The 23470-nt window shown below is 42.4% G+C and overlaps 3 protein-coding genes across 4 annotated transcripts in view; 1 reads left to right on the forward strand and 2 right to left on the reverse strand.

The window, feature by feature from the left end:
* Window positions 1–23470, reverse strand: part of LOC126581893 (uncharacterized) — a 66052-nt gene that overhangs the window by 6535 nt on the left and 36047 nt on the right. The window lies entirely within an intron of this gene.
* Window positions 3282–7550, forward strand: LOC126581878 (putative casein kinase II subunit beta-4). 2 transcript variants are annotated; one of them, XM_050245808.1, is made up of 5 exons: window positions 3282–3884; window positions 4578–4796; window positions 6105–6214; window positions 6301–6491; window positions 6662–7058. In XM_050245808.1, exons 1-5 carry the CDS (start codon window positions 3596–3598, stop codon window positions 6816–6818), a joined length of 966 nt encoding a protein of 321 aa, XP_050101765.1. In that variant the 5' UTR covers window positions 3282–3595; the 3' UTR covers window positions 6819–7058. The 2 variants fall into 2 exon arrangements, with proteins under 2 accessions (XP_050101765.1, XP_050101773.1); XM_050245816.1 differs by lacking the exon at window positions 6662–7058 and adding an exon at window positions 7123–7550 and having other exon boundaries at window positions 3290–3884; window positions 6301–6466.
* On the reverse strand, window positions 17352–20462 carry LOC126602428 (uncharacterized). Its single transcript, XM_050269293.1, has 3 exons — window positions 20165–20462; window positions 18307–18527; window positions 17352–17966 (listed from the first exon to the last, which is right to left on the reverse strand). Exons 1-3 carry the CDS (start codon window positions 20460–20462, stop codon window positions 17352–17354), a joined length of 1134 nt encoding a protein of 377 aa, XP_050125250.1.

The raw sequence follows: 23470 nt of genomic DNA on the forward strand, positions 1-23470 counted from the left end.
CCCAAACTAATGTATTATTGTGATATCCTTTGTGACCTTGACAATAAACATGCGTTTGTGTAAAGATTTTCCTGCCTTGTGTATCTTTACCATGAAGAATTTCTAATCCGCTAAATGTTTCCAAAGTAGATGAACTTTAAGGAATAAAATAAGCAAAGGAACATAATACGAATAAGTTTTTGGGCTGGGGACATAATTTTAAGAAACCCTTCTTGATAACATTGATTCAGAGAAATATTACCTCCCAAACTTTGCATCTATGAAGGATTCTCATCGCAATAGTCGGAATACCACCTGACTCAGATATCAGGAATTAAACATTAAACCCATGACGAACCCTCCACTCCGAGCTTTTTTATGCATTTATCAAATCGAAGACGGTTACGCCATGTTTGAAATATCTTGCAAGTGAAATATCCTGCAAGAGATAAGTTAGCAAAATCTTCCATACCTTGCCCATGTTCTTGGGCTGAAGGCTTCAATAATTGCAACGCAGTGCAGGAATAGATTTTTCTTCCTAAAATGGATTGCGCGTCTGTTTCTAGTGAATCTTAAATAAAAGTTCTGTGGAAACATGGTTGCTCGCATGTAAGTCAGAAACAATTTTTAAATCCTTTGCCAGACCGTACATGTCGGACCTGAAGGTTTCTGGTCAGACTATGTTGGTTGGCTTACCCAAAGAATTTCTGCATGTCGGTGTCACATCCCAACCCAGGCTCCACCATCCCGGGCTCGACTCCGCTGTAGCACGATATTGTCCGCTTTGGGCCCTGACCACGCCCTCACAGCTTTGTTTCTGGGAACTCACGCGAGTAAAACTTCCTAGTGGGTCACCAATCATGGGAATGCTTTGGCCCCCTTCTCGCTTAACTTTGGAGTTCCTATAGAACTCAAAGCCAGTGAGCTCCCAAAAGGCCTCGTGCTAAAGGAGGTGAGCATGTACATATAAGGCATAGATGATCCACTCCCATAGGTGATGTGGGATATAATAGTCAAAGCTCAATTGGAATGAAATTTCTCTTGGGGATTGCCTAGTCTGGATGCCCCCCTCGAACCTGTTGACATACGATGTTGCAAAACATACTTGGCTTAGTACGTTGGTTCGAGATAAAAGTAGTCGTACTTAGGGTCAGACTTCAAAGCCACCCTCGGATGATTTTCGAATCGCCCTTTTGATTATTTCCTTGAATGGTATAGAGCTTAGGTTTGAATGTTATAACCTGCAACCTTGCTGGTTGCATAAACTTTCCGAAGGCCGGATGGTGCATTGCACTTCCAGGTCAAGGCATCATGTATATATGCCTGCAGTTGGCCAATCTTTACTGCGCTTATTAGGTTTAAGTTTCCCAAGCTGTTAATCGTTCAAGACAGACTAGGCTAATAAAGACTCCTCTGACAGTGTAACTTTGAACATTTTTAGACTTGCATTCATGCAAAGTGTTTCAAGTTTGTGCTTGTTTGAACTTTGTTGAACATCAAGCAATGTTTGAGCAAACCATAAATCTTTGAATGTTATGTCAACAATCCAAACCATTCATTTTTGCATCCCATTAAAATATGATATTTTAAAAACATAATTACCGAAAAAACCCTTATGGCGATCATCGATCAAAGCGTAGAAGAAAAGCACAAATCAACGATTATTATTGGTCATTGCCCACTCTGCATTATGGGTATAAATTTTCAAATTCCATCCTTCACGAAACTTGTAACCCTCGTCACTACGACCGTTTCTAATATTTTTCTCAATTTTTCCCTGCTATAAATTAATTAATAAGGCTTTTTTTAATGTTTTGGCCCTTTTAAGATAAAACACTATTATGGATGTTTCGATCCTTTGATAAAGCCATTTTTGGTATCAACCAGATCATATCATGCATGATGTCATCCCGAGTGTCTCCGTGATTTATTCATATTTTGTCACAATTAGAAAATTTTATTACTAATTTTCAATTACAAAATCATGTTATTACGCATTTAAATTCACGTGGCAAATGTGCGAATAGCCACATCGAAAATATTAGGCGGCATTATGGTAGAGGGAGATAATGTGTGAGGATGCATGTTAAAAGGTGGGGGCAAATCTAAGCCACCCACGTTGGCAATTGGCAGTTGACAAAGGAAAAGGGTGCCTTTTAGTAGAAGGTAGGGCTTCTTAACAAATAGCCAATGATAGACAGCCACATGTCCAAACCGGTGGTTTTTAGCTGGGTTTTCTTTTTTTTTTTCTTTTTTCTTTTTATTTATGGTTTAGGGTTTTCCAATCATAATGTTTCACAAGCCGTCATAAAAAAACACTTGTGTTGGGAACACGAGTGGTAGGAACAATTGCCATGATTGTCACCCATTCGCATGAAGACCTTTCATGTTCTTTTGGAGGTCACTATAACCCTATATTTATTGGTAGTTTACATTTGTCCCTCTTCACATAACCACACTTGCTCTAACTTCATTGAAAACCCAACCTGCAAACTGCAAGTTACTCTTTCACGGTTTTAGTGGCTCAAAAATTGCCTGTTTCTGCAACTTCTTCCAGTCCTCGAAGATCATTTTCCCACTTCCTGATCTGGGGGGGGTGGGGTGGGGACCTCCAGTTGTCGTCCAAACTGATTAATGTGTATTCACAATGGAAAAGGGTGGCATTAGGGTTGACACCAACGTCATCTCCACCACGAATGTTGAGCATATGAAGTGAAGGGTGTTGATAGGGAATGTGTTTAAGAAAGCTTAGATCGTCAAGGTCATACACAGGGAACTCACTGTGTCGTTTGGTGAAGGTGCTAAAAACACCTTCTTTGTAGACCATTTTGGCTGGAAAAGGGAGTACAGATCTAGTACAACTAGAGAGAATTAAGGGAAAAGGGAAGTGCATAAGGAGTGGGGTGAGACTGGCAGCCTCATTTTCTTTCTAGTCTCGTCTAATACCAAGCTTTCGACCAAGATTAATTACGAGGCCTTAGTGAGGCCAACAGTCGAGGCGAGTCCGGTTTAATACCATTCAAGTTAATCTTTGGCATACCAAACATGTGACTACTAGTCCTAGCTAGTCTAGTCCCACCTAAGCCGATGCAACAAACATGCCCAGTGTCAGACTAACAACTTGGTTGAGGTTTGAGATTTGAGATTTTCGACACTTTAACAATACTTCAATCATCTACAACCACATTATTTTGTTTAAAATTTTAGGTCTTCTGAACCCTAGTTTAAAAAAAACAATTAAAGAAAATTTGATGAAATAAAAAATTAAAGAAAATGAAGAAGGAAAAAAAAAAAAAAAAAAACAAAGAATAGAGCATTTTGCTCACAAGCTCGTGTACCTCTCCCCTCATCTTTCCCTCCCTCCCCCAAACCCTAGCTCTGCCTTCCTTTCTCCCTCCTCCCCTGGCTCTCTGCGTCTCTAATCTTTCATCTCTCCCCGATCCTCAGAACCTCCAAAACACCTACACCGCCTAACCCCACCTCGAAAATCTAGGGTTTATTCGAACGCTTCACCACGCCATGGAAGACCACCAAAGGGCTTGACACCCCCTTCTCCCTTCTCTCTCGCTCCAAATCCAAGAGCCAAAATTCACCCGAGGGGGTTCGAAATTAGACCATGTATAGGGAACGTGGCGGTGGAGGCGTTGGCGGGTCATCGAAAACAGAGATTGTTGGTGGGTCGCTGGACCGCAAGCGCATCAACGATGCGCTGGAACGCAGGCGCATCAACGATGCGCTGGACAAGCACCTAGTGAATTCCTCGACTTCCACATCGAGAGCTTTGGCTAACAGTAAAGACAAAGAGAGGCTCTCTGTGCCCTCCACTTCCGCTGGTAAATCTCAACTCGATCACCGTGCTGCTGCCGCCGCGGCCGCGTCGCTCGCTGAGAACAAATGCTCTGATGGTTGGTCTTGTTTTTGCTCTCTCGTTGTTTTTCGGGATTTTTTTGTTTTAATTTGTTGGTATATGAATAATTGGTAACTCGTTTTCTTGGTTATTTAGAAGTGAATTTGTTAGATTTTGGTGTGATGGTTTTTGTTTTCGTATTTTATGGGGAGTGGATAGATAGTAATGTGTTTTAGGACTAAGGTAATTAGCAGCAACTTTCTTAAATGATCTGGGCTTGCTCCGTATGTAATGGTTTTGACGTTTTGACGTGCTAATTTTGAATTTCATTGTCTTTTATGTGTGTGATTACGGATTAGTCTCCGAGAATATATAGAATGTGGGTCTAATGTTATTGTACGCTGAGTTTATGTTTGTAAAGGGGCCCTGATTATATATGCTACTTTTAGTTATTTATGCAATGATTTTGATGTTGAAAAGTTGAAAGTTCACGCATTTATTGCCCGTTCGGAGTAGAGTGATACCTTGAATGGAAAGATTCTTAGCTCTTCCAAGTCTTAAAAGTTTTCAATTTAATTCTTTTCCAAATTCTAGTCTCACGGTTGTGGACTTTGACATCTTTTTAGTGTTGTTCACTTTTTCTATTGAATAAGCATGAAAGTCGTAGAAAAGGACTAAAAATATACTGGGTAGGCACTTGCATTGGGAAATGCCATGTCATTTTTACATGGTTAATTTGATTTAATTGCAGAGGAATCTGAAACAGACAGTGAAGAATCAGATGTCAGTGGTTCTGATGGAGATGACACATCTTGGATTTCATGGTTCTGCAATTTGCGAGGAAATGAATTTTTTTGTGAAGTGGATGATGAATATATTCAAGATGATTTTAATCTCTGCGGTTTGAGCAGCCAAGTTCCATATTATGATTATGCACTTGATCTTATTTTGGATGTTGAATCTTCTCATGGTAAGAATTTGTCTATGCTAATGGGGTTTTTACTATGTTGTGTGTGAGTGCGCGTGTATAAATAATCTTGTTTACATCTCTTAAAAGTAAAGTTAATAACAATTGTGTGCTATTGGATTGTTAAATTTAGGCCACTCTCTTTTAATAAATCTTCCTTGGAGTGAAAGTCTATTAGGGCTCATTTAGGAAGTGTTTTTAAATGACTGAAAGCGCTTTTAGAGAAAATGTTTTTGCGTTCCAAAAGCACTTGAAGTGTGTTCTGCAAGAAGCACAAGTTACGTGCTTCTTGCAGTAAGCACTTCAAGTGTTTTCCAGGATTAAGTTGCATTTTTACTAAGGATTGGTTCCAAAAACATTACTTTCAGTCATTTAAAAGAATTTCCAATCGAGCCCTTAGTGTTTTTGGATATTAATCCATGCTTTGTGCACAAGCATTACTTGGCTGTTGGCACATTTTGAAATGCTTAGATTTAGTTTTTTTTTTTTTTTTTTTTTCAATTTCTCAAACAATATGTATCAGAAATATGGATAGTATGCTTGAATTATATAAACTGGTTTTGAGACGAACCAGGTAATGTGTTACATAAGGTAGTTTGTATTTGTAGTTTAGTTTAGTTGATTAGCAAGTTACTTGAAAATATATTCCATGAAAAGAAATTGGTGCAGTTCTAGGTTATATGAGTAAAATAGTCTAGTGGATTATAGATGGATGTGAAACTTATGAAGTAGTTGGCAATAAGGAAGATTTGTGACACCCTATTGGGTCTTCAATTGGTAGTCATGGCCTTGTGTGAGATCTGAGTCAAGAAGCCTTGATATGTTTAGTATGGTTACTGGTAGTGGACATCTTACTGCATATTGGGTGACGCCATTTAACCGTGCCTGCAGCGGACACCGGCTGCCCATTAACATTGATATTTTCTTGATTTGGTTTTGCATATACCATGGAACAAATATTCGTAAATTAGCTTATGGTGTGGGTTTTGAGACTAAAATTTTTATGGGTATGAAATATGAATACTTAATTTTGAAATATCAATGTGGGAGTCTGAGTTCAAAAGTCAAAGCATGCAATTCCTAGATAAAACTGGCTTAGAACTTTAAATAACCTATAAAAAGGATTATATTGGGTTTGAAACTTGGATAGCAGTTAGTAATGTATGATGAAATAAAGTATACCCATGAGTTAATGGATCCTGTCTATGTCCGTCTGTCTTAACCTCTGTCTCTCTCTGTCTATCTTCTCTGGTTGTGCTCCTTTTACCTTTTTGTCATTGAGGCACCTAATATATGGGGACCTCTGTACAGGTGACATGTTCACTGAAGAGCAGAATGAGTTGGTTGAATCAGCAGCGGAGATGCTATACGGTCTTATACATGTTCGATACATACTGACTAGCAAAGGAATGTCTGCAATGGTAAGATTCTGACTATTGTGAGTTCTATATTTTGGTTTCTTATTGGATCTTTATTTGTCAGAATATTGATCTTAAAAGTTCTACAGTTGGAGAAATACAAGAGCTATGACTTTGGAAGATGCCCAAGAGTTTACTGCTGTGGACAACCCTGCCTTCCAGTTGGTCAATCGGACATTCCTCGTTCAAGCACTGTAAAAATATACTGCCCCAAATGCGAAGATATATATTACCCTCGATCGAAGTACCAAGGCAGTATCCTTGCATGCTTAAATTTTGCGTATGCACTAAAGTTCTTTTCATACTTCTCTCTTTTCAGTTTTAGCTTTTCAATTGTTAGATGAGTCTTATTATTAATTTTGACGAAAGAAACTCTACCCTTTTTGGACTTTTGTAGCTCAAGTTCAGTGTTCTCTTGTAAATCTCATTTGACAGTAATATTATTCTCAGGGTCGTCTACATTTTTAGCAGTTTCATTCCGGTCTTGTGGTTGGCACGAGGCTTAGTGCAACTGCTTGAAAAACCTACTTTAACTGATCAACAATACATCTTCCATTTGCAAGTGCCAATATCAGTAGCAAGAAATTTGGACGTGGATTTTATTTGATCATTGAGTGGGAAGTGTAACCACTGAGTTTGTGGACACTTGAATGTCTGCTGGTGGTTATAAATGAGCTATGGTAAACCATCAAGAGGGTCTTATGTCCTTCATGCAACTGATATTATCAGATTTGCATAACTCTGGTTATGAAATCACTTCATTTGTTCTTATCCAGTCTCTCTCTCTCTCTCTCTCTCTCTCTCTCTCTCTCTCTCTCTCTCTCTCTACAGATGCACGGTTATTATTTTACCATCTTATAGTGTTGTTTGGCTTTCTGATTTTATATCTTGATTTCCTTAACACTTTGAAGATATTGATGGAGCATATTTTGGAACCACATTTCCGCACTTGTTCTTGATGACATATGGGCACCTTAAGCCACAAAAGGCGTCACAGAGTTACGTGCCAAGAGTTTTTGGTTTCAAGCTCCACAAGCCGTAACCACAGTGCAATGGGCAAAACCTGTGATGAGATTTACTATTAACCAGCTTCAGTTGTTATCGTGCTTCATGCCTCCATTGGTAAAGGGAACGTCTGTGACAAGTGAGGTAAGATGCAGTAGCTCAGAAAGTACCACAAGTGATGTACCGTCTATTAGCAGAGCAAAGTGGCAAACCTTTCTTTGAATTTTAATCATGAGATTAACGGAGCACTTGTAAGATTATTTAATTTTGTTTACTGAGATTGATATGCTTTGCATTTGCGGCTCGTGTTTATCATTCCTTTTACTGTGATTAATCATGCTCCGGTCCTATGCTACTTGTACCTGTTTATATATATATTTATAATGTGCTACTATCATGCTTGATGGATGCAATGCCAAGAATCGCACTTAGACACGAGTTTTCCATTTTGTTCATGCAAGGTGTTGTTTGGTTCCTATAGTTTGGATGTTTTTTCAAGTATAATGATGAGTTTGGTTTCTCTAGGTTTTTTGTTTTTACATTTTTGGTGCTTGTAATATTATTTTCAACGAGGTCTCCGCAGTCGTGTTTTGTTTATAATCAAAGACAAATTGAAAATTGTCACTCTGTTAGACGGAAGTGCCATGCAAGGCATGCGTGGAAATTGGCAGGTAAAACAATCATCTTACCGTTGATGTATCGCTCCACGCGTGCCTTACGTGAAATTTATGTTTTATAGATAATGAACTTTTCGGTTTCTCCTTGACGTAAACGAAACCCTCCGCAGATGCCTGACTGGCAAAATGAACCTTAATACATTCCCAAGCGGATGCGAACTTTCCCATGAATTTATCTTAAGACATGCTTCCAATTAGCATATCAAAACTTGTTAGTTTGAAAGTGTTGTTTCTGTATCTAATTAAATTCATATAACTTCTTTTTAGACTCAACTTACTTAGGCCCCTCAGTGCGCGAGCAGTCGTGAGAATCGATGGCGTGGTGAGCCTCCACTCCCACCCCAGGCATCCGAACTGTTCTTTGTGAGCAAAGAAATTGTGCTTGCTGAGTTTATTGACACCCAAAACGAGCCATTCCAAAAGGTTCTTACATAAGGAGATGTGCTTGTTTTCCCAAAAGGTTTGCTTCTTTTTTATCTGACGGCTGGGGACGATTCACCACTGTTTTCTCAGTTTTCAACAGCTAGAATCCAGGGATGGTGGGAATTTCTGATGCCATGTTTCAATATGACTTGGATATGATTGACAGGATGACCAAGGGGTTTCTCACTTATCATATTGGAAATCCCACTCTTAACAAGCAGCGATTCAGAAAGTTAAATCCTGTTATTTGAAGATAAATGGCTATGAGTGTATGATTAGACCCGGCAGTTTCTGACATGACACGAAAATAACGGGTTTCGGGTCAACACGATAACTTATCGGGTCATTATCGGGCGACCCGTTAAGAACCCATTAATAACGGGTTCTTAACATGGGTAACCCGTTTCGACCCGTTAAGAAAAAAATTATTTTGATAATTTTAAAGTTTAATTACTAAAAGATTTATTATAAAATACAATAGCCATATTAATATATACAATATATTCTATATTAAATATATAGTTTTGTATTATTATTCTATATAAGTTTAAAAAAAAGTTTTAGTCATTATTTATTTTTATTATGAGAGTTCCTTATTATCATTACTAGGATAAATTTTACTTAACATGTTGTCCAAAATTAAAATAAACTAATTGTTTGGGCCCAAAATATTAGTTTAGACCGAGTATAGAATCATTCTCGGCCCGGAAGGCCTTACGACAAGGTTACCATGGAGCGTTTAGTTCGTGGGCTTTCAAACCTAGGTCGGTTAAGCCATACTGCAAGACAAGTCGAATCCTGGCGCAATAAGGAGTCTCGGCGAGATTAATAACCCGGAAGTGAATCCGGCTCGATAAAGGACTGGGTTCAAAATCGAGGTGAAAAAGGACTGGTCGAGTTGGTGTTTGATTAAGAGAAGAAGTCCTAATCCGAGTAGGGTTTTGACTCGACCTAGAAGGTATCCGGTGCTATAAATAAAGGAGGCTGTGCATCGTTCAAGGCTCTCCAATTCAACACACAACTGCCCTACGCAAACTTTCTCAACAACTTGAGATTTTTTATTTTCTCTTTTGGTTGACACATCTTCCGTTGGCATCAACAGTACTGTGAAAGCAACCGGTGATATCTTCAGTCGACATATATAGCTCTGTCGCCGTAGAATCAGCCGATCTCGTAGCATCTTCCATTGGCATCAACAGCACTGCGGCGAGGATGGTTGGTTACCTATCCAAGTCTTGGTCGAGAAGGGTTTCCAAATCCTTATTGATTGAGGTCGTCTCATTAGCCTTCTCGGCGAAGTGAGGTGTTACAGCTTACTGAGCTCGGCGCATTGCACGCCGAGTTATTTTATGATTGGATACTCTAAAGTGGGATTTAGAGTTCGACATTCAGACGGCCGAACCACATTCACTATTGAGACTCATATCCACTTTGAGTATTTGTGCCCTTACACTTTGGTGTCGATTCAGCGTGAGTTTACTCTAACGAATACCATCATTGTGACCGAATCCGACGACGACGATTCGTGAACTTCGTAAGAATAGTAGCCTTGTCTTCAGGTTCGAGAACCCAAGAGGCCAAGACGTGTTCCTTTCTCGACCGCAATCGCAAGACGCAGAAGTCAACCGCGCACCCAACGCAACATCAACAAATTTACTTCTCGGCCGACGAGTTGGCACGTCCCGCATTCACCGAAGGACGTAGTTAGCTTATAGATTACTCAGCCTACGCGCCATGTTGGCTTGGTAGTTTTTAGGGTCAACATTTTGGCACGCCCAGTGGGACCTAGTGCTAAACTACGAAGTTCATGCCAATTGAAACACGATCGGTAAAAAAGAAAACAGCTATGGGAAAATCAACAGTTGATTTGCCGATTCAGAACATAAGACAAAGTGTGCCACAAGTGCAGAATCCCCTTAACGCCATGACACCTGAGTCCACAAGCGCGACTCGTCGAGAAAGGGAAGTTAATCTCGGCGGTCAGCTTCGCAGTCTAGAAGTCCCTAACAGAAACACCTGCATTCTCAATGAAGGGATAGTGGAGGATTGTGACGAGGATGGTGGCGAAGGATCTGATCCACCAACAAGATCGTTTCTTCGAAAACGACTTGACGAGCAGTCTCGGACGGTTGAACAGACGCTTAGTCAAGGAATCGATAAACTGCATGACGTGATACGCAATACCAGTGAGACACAAACCAGATTGCTCGAAATACTGGTTAGTAAAGTCAACGACGGCAGGTCTTTCGATCTTTTTCAGCACTTGCCACCAAGATATAATCTGCCACCAATTATACAGGCCGAGTTAATTCCTGCTCGGCTCAAGCCAATTGACTCTTAAAAAGGAGGAGGATCGAATAGTAGGCCAGGCGGGTCCGACCATAGAGTAGAAGCCACACATGTTGATATGACCGAGGTTCAGCGGATGATCGATTCAGCCATGAAAAAAGGGTCGAAGTTCCCTAAATTTATACATCCGTATCTAGCTTATGTGGAATAGTTCGAATACCTTAGAGGTTTCAAAATCTCAGATTTTAGCCTTTTTGCCGGAGAATCATCCTTATCCTCATTAGAACATGTGGCTCGTTTCATCGCGCAATGCGGAGATGTTAATAGCGACTTTCACAAGCTACGACTTTTCAACTTTTTGCTGACCAGTTCAGCATTTGCTTGGTATATCAACCTCCCACCGAATTTCGTCTAGAGCTGGGAGGAGTTGGTCGAGAAATTTCATGAGCAGTTTTATCGGCCAGGGATGGAAATTTCAGTGTCCTCATTAGCGATGATGGCTCAAGCATCGATGAGTCACCAATGGATTATCTTACCAGATTTAAATCGACCAGGAATTGGTGCTGAGTACCTCTCCCCGAAGTCGAATTTGTCAGACTTGCTCTAAACGGTCTTGACGTAGAATACAAAAAGAAATTCTTGGGGGTAAACTTTCGGGATATGTATGAACTAGCCCAGCATGTCAAGCAATATGATTATTTACTCCGCGAAGAGAAGATATCGAAAGCTCCATCTCGAGGGACGATCTACAAAAATCCCACTGTCAATTACACATCGACCGAAGGTGAATACGTCAGCGTGGACGCAGCTGAGATAGTAATAGATAAGCCATACGTTTGCAAGGCATTGACTCAAATTGACTCTAAGGAAGTCAAACCCGCTCGGCCACTGAAGAAACAATGAAAACGTCAAAAGTTTATACTTTTCATATTACAAAGGCCGACATAATTTTTGATCAATTGTTGTCAGCGAAGATCATCAAACTTCGGCCTGGGCATAACATTCCCAAGGCCGAAGAGCTTAAAGGAAAGATATATTGAAAATATCATAATTCAAGTAAACATACGACAAATAATTGCGTCGTGTTTTGAGACCACGTGCAAAGCTGGATTGATAACAGCAAACTCAGATTTCCGGAGAAAAAAATGAGTGTTGATACCGACCCATTTCCCACGGCAACAATAAATATGGTAGATGCTCGCCTCCCTAGGGACAAAGGAAAAGGGAAGGTAGAGGTCGTTACAACCGAACGTTCCTTGAATCAGAATTCTCAGCCACGTTTCAATGCTGATTTTCGTTCAAACAAACCACCTACAGCTCCCACGGGACCCGCTATTGTCAAGCCCATGACAGATTACAACACTGACCAAGAAAGTGGGTTGGCGTTTTTATGCAGAAATTGTAAAGCGAATGTCAGCGCCGAGCCGAAGGAAGAGTCGTCTATGGCCACGATGGAACAACCTACAACCGCAACACAGCAGAAGGAGCTCGACGCAGATCAACATTAAGGGGTTTTCGATAGAATCGGCCCTAAAATACGGGTTGAAGAGAAACCTTCAGTCAGACGGTGCTTGACTTTGATGCTCCGTTTTATGACGAAGATTATTACATACGTAATTCTAACAGCTCAGAATCATCGCAGAACCATAAAACTTTCAAACCTCCCAAACCTCGAGACCAGCGATGGTATACATATCACTCTTCAAAAGGTGTCTACACTGCACTGTCCAAATCCCAGAAACGTCGGCACCAAAAAATAGACTGCATGGCCCGCCGACGGGCAGCCCAAGAAATTTCGGTCTCTAAATGGCGACCAAAGGAAATAGTTACCAATGATGATGAACGACCATCCCCAACTATTATGACAGGATGGTTCAACGGAAACAGTTGGTCAATTGAGATCTTGAAACCACATTTGAGGAGGCTAATAAACGGATCAAACTTCTTCTTCAGCCCGGGGAAATGAAGGCATGCCTCGAGCACTTCAGGCAGGAGGCTGAAAGAAAACTCCCCCTACTAACCCCACAAGAACCTTTGATCAAAATTCGACGGAATTTACATCCACCATTCCTTGGGGAGGCCTTGGAATATATGCGAGAGTTTCATAAAAAGCATTCGGCTAACGATCTATATGGTTTGCCGAAAGCATGTCAAGATACAATTGATCTCATCCGAACTTGCCCGGATGCCGAGCGAATTATTCAGAAAACCTCAGACCCAGGGTTAAAAGCTAGGTTCCAACACATACAAGAAGCTCGAGTCCTTGGCTTTGAAGCCGACCCATACACTGATATCGATGCGGCAGACCTTCCTTTCTCATTGAAGGACCTTCAGTATTTATGATACCACTTCGAAGTCTTTTCGGTCGTTTCTCTCTTCGGCCTTACGGCTGATGAAATAACACGAGTCGCACGGTTGGATGCCTATCTCGACACCAGGGATGCCCGTATAATGTACGAAGAGCAAGCTCGTATCCTGGCACCAATCCCAGACACAATTCTGATTTCAGACGCACCTGAGGAACCTAAACAAAACAAACAGACTTCTGAAGAGACACCGCGGGAACACACCATTGAAGAATGAGCAGATGAGTCTCTTATTACAACTCTGACGGAAGCAGATGCCGCAGTCGGTGACCTTGAAAGAGAAGAGCCTGAAAAGGATGATCGTAACTCGATGGGCCCGTCGGTCCTGGATAACATGGAAATCAGTATAGTTCATGTTTTGCCCGCTGATTTTCAGTCGAGCACATCTCAACTGAATTTCCTCGATGGCGACGTAGTTGCCAAGGAATCCGATCACATTGATTTTGTAACTATTGCCGAAGTTGAGTCAACAACAAAAAATGACAACCTCAAGGCAGCTTTGGCCTAATTATTTCCTCGATCATTATCGGCCAAACTTCATCATTTGAAGCCATTGTATGTAACGACCCATATCGAAGGGTATCCAGTCTCCAAAGTTTTTGTCGACTGTGGAGCCACTGTTAATATCATGCCTGTAAACATCATGAAGGCGTTACGTCGCTCCAATGATGAACTTATCCCCTATGGGATCACAATGAGCAATTTCGTCAGAGACAAATCCCAAACCAAATGGGTGCTTCCTTTAGCAGTAAACATTGCCGGCCGTAATCACAATGAGCAGTTTCATCTACTATGGAACGACTGCTGGCTCATTGGTATACTATATATAAGCAACCAAATTCAGGCGTTAACCTCGTAGAGTTCCTCGCCGAAGGAGATAATGGTCCTGTCTTATCTCTTGACAAAATTCAAGCTGCCCCGGCCAAGCTCGAAGACAATCAGCCCCAAGTCAAGGACCCGTTGGAAGAAATTAATGTTGGAACGGCCGATCACCCACGACCTTTATTTATTAGTGCTTTGCTCCCCCAACCTATGAAAGCTGAACTTCGTGCTCTGCTTGAGGAGGTCAAAGATTGTTTTTCTTGGAGTTACCACGAGATGCCTGGCTTAGATTGCACTCTCATCGACCATGAGTTACGTATTAAACCTGGGTGTAAACCCTTCCGTCAACCACCTCGACGATTCTCGACCGAAGTGCAACTCGACATCAAGGATGAACTAGTTCGTCTATTGAAAACAGGGTTCATTCGAACAGCTCGATATGTCGAATGGCTGGCAAATATCGTTCCTGTTTTAAAGAAAAGTGGTGCATTGCGCATTTGCATCGACTTTAGAAATTTGAATCTGGCAACTCCCAAAGATGAGTATACAATGCCGATTTTGGATTTGTTAATCGATGCTGCAGCGAATTATGTGATCTTATCTTTTATGGATAGACATGATGCCGGGTACAACCAAATTTTCATTGCCGAAGCCGATGTACACAAGACCGCTTTTCGCTGCCCAGGGGCACTTGGTACGTACAAATGGGTTATTATGCCATTCGGCCTCAAGAACGCCGGTGCCACATACCAACGAGCAATGAACACCATATTCCATGATTTAATTGGAACCATCATCGAAGTGTACATCGATGATGTTGTAATCAAATCTAAACGCCGGCAGTCACATTTGAATGATCTCCAACAGGCTTTCCTCCGCATGCGTCAACACAATCTCAAAATGAATCTTGCCAAATGTACCTTCGGTGTGTCAACCGGTAATTTTCTCGGTTTTCTCGTGCACCACCGTGGGATTGAAGTGAATGAAAATAAAGCACACGTAATCATCAATGCCCCACCCCCGACGATGAAGAAACAGCTCCAGTCCTTACTCGGTAAGATAAATTTTCTCCGCCGATTTATAACTAACTCGACAGGTAAAATGAAAGCGTTCTCTACATTTTTGAAACTCAATTACTCAGATAAATTTGAGTGGACAGCCGAGCATCAGGCGGCGTTTACGCAAATCAAAGTCTCCCTCACGACACCACATGTCCTTGTCCCATCTCGGCGCGATAAGCCTCTCAAGCTATATATCTCAGCGGTCGAAGAGTCCATTGGCTGTCTCCTCGCGCAAGACAACGACGTCGGACGAGAGCAGGCTATTTTTTACCTAAGTCGAAATCTTAATCAACCGGAGATCAATTATTCCACCGTTGAGAAGCTCTGTCTAGCCGTATTTTTCGCTGCCTCCAAGCTTCGACATTACATGCTCCCATCGGTAACCCAAGTTATTGCTCAGACCGACGTCATCCGCTACATGCTCACTCGACCAATCGTAAAAGGTCGAATTGGGAAGTGGACAATGGCGTTGTCTGAGTTTAGCTTGCAATACGTGCCCTAGAAAGCGGTCAAAGGCCAGACACTGGCTGATTTCCTTGCTCAACACCAGTCCCCATATGGTTTTGGGGGCAACGACGTCGAAATCGGCATGGTTGAAACGCGCGATAACTACTGGACGATGTACTTTGACGGCTCAAGTACTTCATCCTCAGCTAGCGTTGGAATTGTTATTCAATCCCCAAACCACGATCGTTGGTATTTTTCGCTCAAGTTGGATTTTGAATGCACAAATAATCCGGCCAAATACGAAGCCCTTATCATCGGCCTTGGAATCCTTCATGACTTGCGGGTGACCCGTGCCCTCATCCTCGGCGACTCCGAACTTGTGATTAACCAACTTAATGGTTCTTTTCGATGCATGAGTTGTACCCTGACACCCTATCACATGGTCGCCAGCTATTTGGCCGAATCCTTCGACAATATTACATTTGAACATATTTCCCGAATTCATAATACCGACGTCGACTCCTCTAATGCACAACCCCTGGGGGGCAAGCTAGGCCGAGAAATACCCATGTTACGACAACTATACCCGGCCTTGGTTAACCAACAAATCCTCCGCCGCGACAACGTGATACGCACAAGAGTCATGTCCTTACCTTCGTTGTTAGACCGACAAGACCTTATAGATGTTTGCGCCATCGAGGCAATACCAGATGATTGGAGAAAGCCCATTATGCAGTATCTTGACAATCCCAATGGAAAACACAGTCGCAAAACAAGAGTTCACGCCACAAACTATGTCATGTATCAAAACAAGTTATACCGAAAAGGTGAGGATGGTCTATTACTGTTATGCCTCGGCCCCCAAGAGGGTGCTCAAGTAATCACAGAAGTCCATGAAGGGGTTTGCGGAGCTCATCAGTCCGGATGTAAAATGCGATGGTTGCTTCGACGACACAGCTATTTTTGGCCAAGAATACTATAGGATTGTATCGAGTTCGCACGAGGGTGCATACAATGTCAGATTCATGGTCCTATACAAAGGGTCCCGGCTGAATCATTACATTCGATCACCAAACCATGGCCGTTTAGAGGATGGGCCATGGACGTAATCGGTAAAATCACACCATCTTCCAGGGCTGCCAAGCACGCATGGATACTAGTAGCAACCGACTACTTCACTAAGTGGGGCGAAGCAAAATCGTATGCCAAGCTAACATCTAAGGAAGTTTGCGACTTTGTGAAAGAACACATTGTGACCAGATTCGGTTTACCAGAAGCGATCATAACTGACAATGGCACAATCTTTACAGCCAAAAGGTTTAAAGAATATACTGCAAGTTTGAAAATTCGGCTTGAACGGTCTACACCGTATTATCCACAAGCAAATGGGCAGGCCGAGGCAAGTAACAAATTGTTGATCGGTATTCTCGAGAAAATAATAAAAGAAAGGCCTGGCATATGGCATTTAAAGTTGAATGAGGCTTTATGGGCATATCGAACATCGCTCCGATCGGCGACTAGGACAACCACGTATGCACTAACCTACGAACATGATGCAATGTTACCAGTCAAGTTAAGCATAAATTTGTTACAAATAATTGAACAAAGTAGTCTGTTCAGCGCCGAATATAATCAGTCCATGAGACAGGAGTTAGAAGATTTAGAAGAAGCGCGACTTGATGCTTATAACTTGCAGGTGGCACAAAAACAGATTGCCGAGCGAGCCTATAATCAAAAGGTCCAACAGAAAACATTTGGCGAAGGAGAATTAGTTTGGCAAACTATGTTGCCCATAGGAATTAAAGATCCTAGGTTCGGCAAATGGTCGTTGAATTAGGAAAGGCCGTTAGTCATACATAAGGTTCTCGGCAAAGACGCATATCATCTTAGAGATCGGACCAGTTTAGTTCACAAATTACCAATCAATGGGAAGTTTTTAAAGCAGTACTATCCAGTCACATGGGAAATGTGGGAATAGAAATTCATTTCATTAAGATCGATAAAAGAATACACAAAGTGAATAGGTCGATCAGTTTACATTTGAATAAATTCAGGGTGAAGAAAGAAGAAGAGTGCCGAGAAGGGCCTTCAGCTCCAACCACTGCACCTCGCCCATTATGACCTCGGCTTGCCGGTTCTTCTTGTCCATCTTCAACTGCTCGATTCGTTTCGCTCTCACCACATACTCGGTTAAACAATCTTTCCAGCCCGACTCAAAGTCCTTCACAAGCTCAGAAGCAATAGCCGACCTTTGTTTTGCCAATTCGGCTATTTGACGGTCGAGGTTAGCCAAGGCTTCTCCTTTCGCCTTTAAGGCATCGATCTTCAGCCGAATAGCGTCTTGGACGGCCACAACCACTTTTAGATCTTGTTCAGCCCTCAGAGCGTTCTCGATGACACTAAAGGTTTCCCGAACGCGCTCCAAGGCGGACGATGCTTGAACAATAGCCTCGGTGCTCATTTGACCATCGGCTCCGAGATCGTTTAGGCATGTACCTAACAAATTAAGACCTTTGCACTCAAGGACTTGCGATGCCGAGAGAGACAAAGCTTCTTGCAACCAAGCCAGAGCAGTTGAATCAGCGGGTTCAGTTGTGGTGGTCGAAGAACCAGCCGCTCCAGTAGTGCTTGACAAGAGAGCTTTGAACTCGACTTCCCATGAAGGCTGCACCCAAAAATCAGTGTAAGCTCAAGGACATCACGAAAAAGACAGCAAGAAAGTTTTATGTTAAACCTGCCGAGATGAAACTTCGGCCATATCTTCAGGTTCGTTGCTAGAACCTAAAGAACTTAATGGCTGAGCCCAGTGTCTTAAACTGCTTCTCAGTTCACGCGGTCGATGGAGGTTATCTACGTTCGATGGCCATTGAGGCGGCTAAGAAATATAGATAACACCTTTCGACGCTTAGATTTTTCGATGAAAAGAGTGGGCAGACATTTAATATTTTCCTGGTTTAGAGCTCTAAGACAGAAAAATAACCAAGGAAAGCGGTAGGGTTACTTACGAAGGCCAAAGTGGCTTCTTGGGGAGGAATGTTGAAGTCCTGGTCCTGCGGGTGAACGGGCGTCTCCGCCGCCACTTCTGGCTCTACGGCAGGTCGTTTGCCACGATCGGCTGCAGAATGGCCAATTTGGACAGCTGCCTTGGACCTAGAGGGAGGTTGATTACGGGGTTGAAGGCGACCCGCCAGCGGAATCTCGTGACTCCCATCGCTCTCCTCTGGCTCTACAACAGGTCGTTTGCCATGGTCGGTCGTAGAAAGGTCGACTTAGACAGCTGCCTCGGACGTAGGGGGAAGTTGACTGCGTGGTTGAAGGCGACTCGCCAGTGGAATCTCATCGCTTACGTCACTCTCTTCTAGAACGACTACCGCGTGTTTTGGATTTTTAGGGGGAGTTTTCTCGGCTAGAAGGACTGCCTCTTCCACGACAGGTGCAACGACCGACCCAGAAACTACAGAGGGCTCAACCAATGGAGCAATCGTTGGCCCGGTCACTACTGGAGGGTTAAGACGAGCTTTAGAGGCCTGACTTGTCGGAGCCGGCTACACGACCATCGGCACGCGTACAGCTGGGGTGGAAGGAGAAACATCAGGAGTGGCTGTTCCCGATGTTTGGCTAGAGATGACATGAATTTCTCGTTGCCCTTTATTTGCCAATTTCTTGACGAGTTTTGTAGGATGAAGGACTGCGGCGGCCGTCTCAGTCTCCTATCGGGGTCGTTTGCTCGGCTTTTACCTTTTTCTTGGCTGCAATTACAGCCACCACTTTTACCTTTTTTGGCGCTCGGCTGTTTGAGAATTGAAAGCCAAGTCAATAACAGTAAGGATATATATATCCAAATATATCCAAAAATGTAAATGAAGCTATATACCATGGGTAGCCTCTTTAGGTTAGGGAGCATGAGCTTTATGGGGATGATCGTCGAAGATCTTGTTAATGACGTATTCGACCAGTGCGTTGAAGAAGCTATGAGTGTATTCTTCCCACCAATTATCGAAGGTATCGGTGCTAAGACATTCTGCAGTGACCGGTTGAAGGTAGAATTTTTGGCATCGCTCCTGGAACTCTTTGTTGGCGTCATTGCATTCCTTCTTCAAAGAACCGGGTTCGCATATGCGGCTTAGGACGGACCTTGAGGAGAGAAGGGGGACCGGGCAACCTTAGAGGTAGCCAAGCTGCCGAGCGAGGAAGTTGGGATGATACACTTCCCAACCCGCTCGGCGACCCTCACAGCCGAGAGGCAGGTCACAGGTAAGCACGAAAGACCCCAGGATTGACGAAGGTCAACATCTTCATCTGCGCCCTACACGGATGTAGGAAGCCTGATCAACAAAGGGTATTCTCGACGACGACAGATCAAGAACTCGTCATTAGAAAGATCGTCGAGAGTGAAAAAGTATCTGAACACCTCTTCAGCTTGGTGAGGGGGTGTTGGCCGAGAAGCCAGCTGAGGGCCGAACGCTTCCGTAGGTGAGAAATCAACGATCGTTGGCCAAAGAGGGGCGAAGTAGACCTGCAACCAGAGTTGGAAAACCCAGAGAGGACCATTCTGGTGCGTGTTAACCTTATCTAGGGTCGTTTCGGCCAAACAGCATAGGAGATGGGCGAGAATGGCCAGGCTGAGTGCCAGAGTGTGACTGCTAGCTAGGGCTTCGGCCACTAGCATGTTCTCGACCGGACATTTAATAGATTTGGTACAACAAATAAATTTGTTGTACCAATAGAAGAGGAAAGCCTCGTGTTCCCCTTCTCGCAGAGCCTCTTCTCCTCGACCGGAAAAATGGAGATAGAGGGTGTTATAATTGAAGAAGTTCTTGTGAAGTTTGTGAACTTCTTCTTTTGAGGGTGTTTGGCCTTCACCGCTCAGCGTCTCCAGGGCTCGTTTGTCGAAAAGCGCCTTCAAGTCAAGGTTCGACGGGTACTCAGATAGGGTGGCGTCGATTGGGATCCCAGTCAGGGAAGTCCCCAAGATGGCAGTAATGTCAATGATGGTAGGACCAATAAGGCCGAGAGGGAGGACCATGATGTTGGTAACCGAACACCAGAAGCATAAGGCTGCTAAGAGGAGCTCCTTGTCCAGGATGACTTCCATGAATGAAAGGTGAATGGCGTCGTAGATGCCTAGGGCTTTCCATTGCTCGCCGAAGAGTTTTTCCATTCGTACGACCTAAGCTGCCCAGGCTGTAGTAGTCGAGGGCCATAAACTTTGAGGCCTTGCCAGGTCCCACTTCGACCATTCAAACCCTTGCAGCAAGGGTGATATGCAGTGCTCCTTAAGAAGTCTAATGATGGTTGGTGGTACTGCCACTTTGAAGAGAGGACCCAAGATTTGATGAGGGGTGCCCATGTCACTTTCAAAACGGATGGTTTTGATCGAACTTCGATTAATAATTTTCTGGCATTGGTCACATTCCTTGGAAAGCTTGGAGATGAAAGAGGCCATTGTAAGTGGGTTGAAGATGCGACACGAGTGGAATTTTCTGGGTTGGGGGGTTTGAAGACGAAGATCTAAAAGAAAGGGATTCACTGGAGAATGAGGGCAAGAAATTTCAGAAAGTTTGAAAGCGTAAAGTACAAATGAGAGAATTTCGGTATTTATAGAATTGTGGAAAGAAGGGCAATCGTTCGAAATTCAAAATGAAGGGTAAAATCGACCGAAGAATTCGCTAATCATTATGAACATTCAGAGAATCCAGTTGAAAAGACCGAAGGTTTCGTGTTTTGAGGGGCGCACGATTGCGTGTGGCGACGAGATTTATGGTGAAAGACGTTTTGGGGTCTGCACGATGGTGAATGGTTCGCGGATCAAGGTGGCATGTTTGTGCTCAGCAACAAGGTTATGATGGTATGACGGTTCAGGGAGCCGCACGCTTTAAACGTCATCATTAGGGATTAGCCGTGTTAAAGGATGCCACGTGGTGTATTGGTTAGCAGGATCAAGATCGTGCAATCGTGCTCAATAAATACGCCTTGGAAATAGAGTATTTGGATTTTGAGTATTAGTTTCGCTTCTTCAAGGTCGGAGCTCGACTAGAGGATTTAGGCCAAAGACCTTAGAAGCGAGGGGCAATGTTTGGGCCCAAAATATTAGTTTGGGCCGAGTATAGAATCATTCTCAGCCCGGAAGGCCTTACGACAAGGTTACCATGGAGCGTTTAGTTCGTGGGCTTTCAAACCTAGGTCGGTTAAGCCATACTGCAAGACGAGTCGAATCCTGGCGCAATAAGGAGTCTCGGTGAGATTAATAACCCGGAAGTGAATCCGGCTCGATAAAGGATTGGGTTCAAAATCGAGGTGAAAAAGGACTGGTCGAGTTGGTTTTTGATTAAGAGAAGAAGTCCTAATCCGAGTAGGGTTTTGACTCGACCTAGAAGGTATCCGGTGCTATAAATAAGGGAGGTTGTGCATCGTTCAAGGCTCTCCAATTCAACACACAACTGCCCTACGCAAACTCTCTCAACAACTTGATATTTTTTATTTTCTCTTTTCGCTGACACATCTTCCGTTGGCATCAACAGCACTGTGAAAGCAACCGATGATATCTTCAGTCGGCATAGATAGCTCTATCGCCGTAGAATCAGCCAATCTCACAGCATCTTCCGTTGGCATCAACAGCACTGTGACGAGGACGGTTGGTTACCTATCCAAGTCTCGGTTGAGAAAGGTTTCTGAATCCTTATTAATTGAGGTTATCTCATTAGCCTTCTCGGCAAAGTGAGGTGTTACAACTTACTGAGCTCGGCGCATTGCACGCCGAGTTATTTTATGATTGGATACTCTCAAGTGGGATTTAGAGTTCGGCATTCAGACGGTCGAACCACGTTCACTATTGAGACTCATATCCGCTTTAAGTATCTGTGCCCTTACACTTTGGTGTCGATTCGGCGTGAGTTTACTCTGACGAATACCATCACTATGACCGAATCCGACGACGACAATTCGTGAACTTCGTAAGAATAGTAGCCTTGTCTTCAGGTTCGAGAACCCAAGAGGCCGAGACGTGTTCCTTTCTCGGCCGCAATCGTAAGACGCAAAAGTCAGCCGCGCACCAAACGCAACATTAACAAATTTACTCCTCGGCCGAGCTCGGCCGACGAGTTGGCACGCCCCGCATTCACCGAAGGACGTAGTTAGCTTATAGATTACTCGGCCTGCGCGCCACGTAGGCTTAGTAGTTTTTAGGGTCAACACTAATATAGTATTTGTATAGACAAGAACTCAGAAGATATACATACAAATATGAAAAATGTGAAAGAATATATAAACACTCGTGATTCATTATTATTCCTCCACAAATAGATAATGGTTACACTTACATTATCGTTTAGATTTTTAAAATCCTCCAAACCTTCATGAATAATGTTTTTTATTTGAGGGAAAAATTAATAAAATTAATAATAATTATTATAGAAGTGTAAAAATGTAAAAAAAATATACAATCACTCATAATGACAAACTTTACAACTTTCATGAAAGGGTCAGCTTCAAAATCCAACACTATAATTCATAAACCTTAAATTTATATTTAACCATCGATTGCCATTTACGCTTTATTCTTCTTACTGAATTTCATTTTTTAAATTTTCTTTTTTGAAAGCATGATCATCTAGTGGATGTAAGAAGATGAACGGTTCAGATCTATGATATCACATTTCGATATTTACGATTAACTGAAATATGAGTCAATGTTATATAGTTTGTAGAAACTTTATAAACATCAAGCAATATTTTCACTAACCGTAAAACACTAAATATAATATCACGATCCAAACTGTTCATCTTCCTACATCCTCTAATAGATCAAGTTTTCAAAAAAGAAAATCTGAAAAGAAAAAAAACAAAATTTGATGAGAACAATGAAGCGTAAATGTAAACAACAATCAACAACAGTTAAATTTTGATCTATGCTTTATATGATTATAGTGGCGAATTTCGAAGTTAAGCTCTTCATGAAAGTCGTAAACCTTGTCATTACGAGCATTTATATATTTTTTTCTATATTTTTTTACACTTCTACATTAATTAAAAAACTATTAAAGACTTTAGGTAAGTGAAAATATACTTAAAAGAAAAATGCGTTTTTATGTTTTGGATGTGACAATATGGTATATACTTATTTAGTATTATGTTTTTCATTTGATTATTTATTGGTTTAAAATATATTTT

The sequence above is a fragment of the Malus sylvestris genome, chromosome 2 (genome assembly GCF_916048215.2).
Source record: "Malus sylvestris chromosome 2, drMalSylv7.2, whole genome shotgun sequence".
Classification (NCBI taxonomy): Eukaryota; Viridiplantae; Streptophyta; class Magnoliopsida; order Rosales; family Rosaceae; genus Malus; species Malus sylvestris.

Excerpts from the sequence above, each read along its gene's own strand:
- LOC126581878 (XM_050245808.1), top strand. The coding sequence starts at position 3,596 with ATGTATAGGGAACGTGGCGGTGGAGGCGTTGGCGGGTCATCGAAAACA. Across the intron at positions 3,885-4,577 it reads TGAGAACAAATGCTCTGATG|AGGAATCTGAAACAGACAGT; the intron begins GTTGGTCTTGTT and ends ATTTAATTGCAG. Across the intron at positions 6,215-6,300 it reads GCAAAGGAATGTCTGCAATG|TTGGAGAAATACAAGAGCTA; the intron begins GTAAGATTCTGA and ends AAAGTTCTACAG.
- LOC126602428 (XM_050269293.1), bottom strand. The coding sequence starts at position 20,462 with ATGGAAAAACTCTTCGGCGAGCAATGGAAAGCCCTAGGCATCTACGAC. Across the intron at positions 18,528-20,164 it reads AGCCCTGGAGACGCTGAGCG|AGCCAGAGGAGAGCGATGGG; the intron begins GTGAAGGCCAAA and ends GACCTGTTGTAG. Across the intron at positions 17,967-18,306 it reads AAGAAGCCACTTTGGCCTTC|CCTTCATGGGAAGTCGAGTT; the intron begins GTAAGTAACCCT and ends TTTTGGGTGCAG.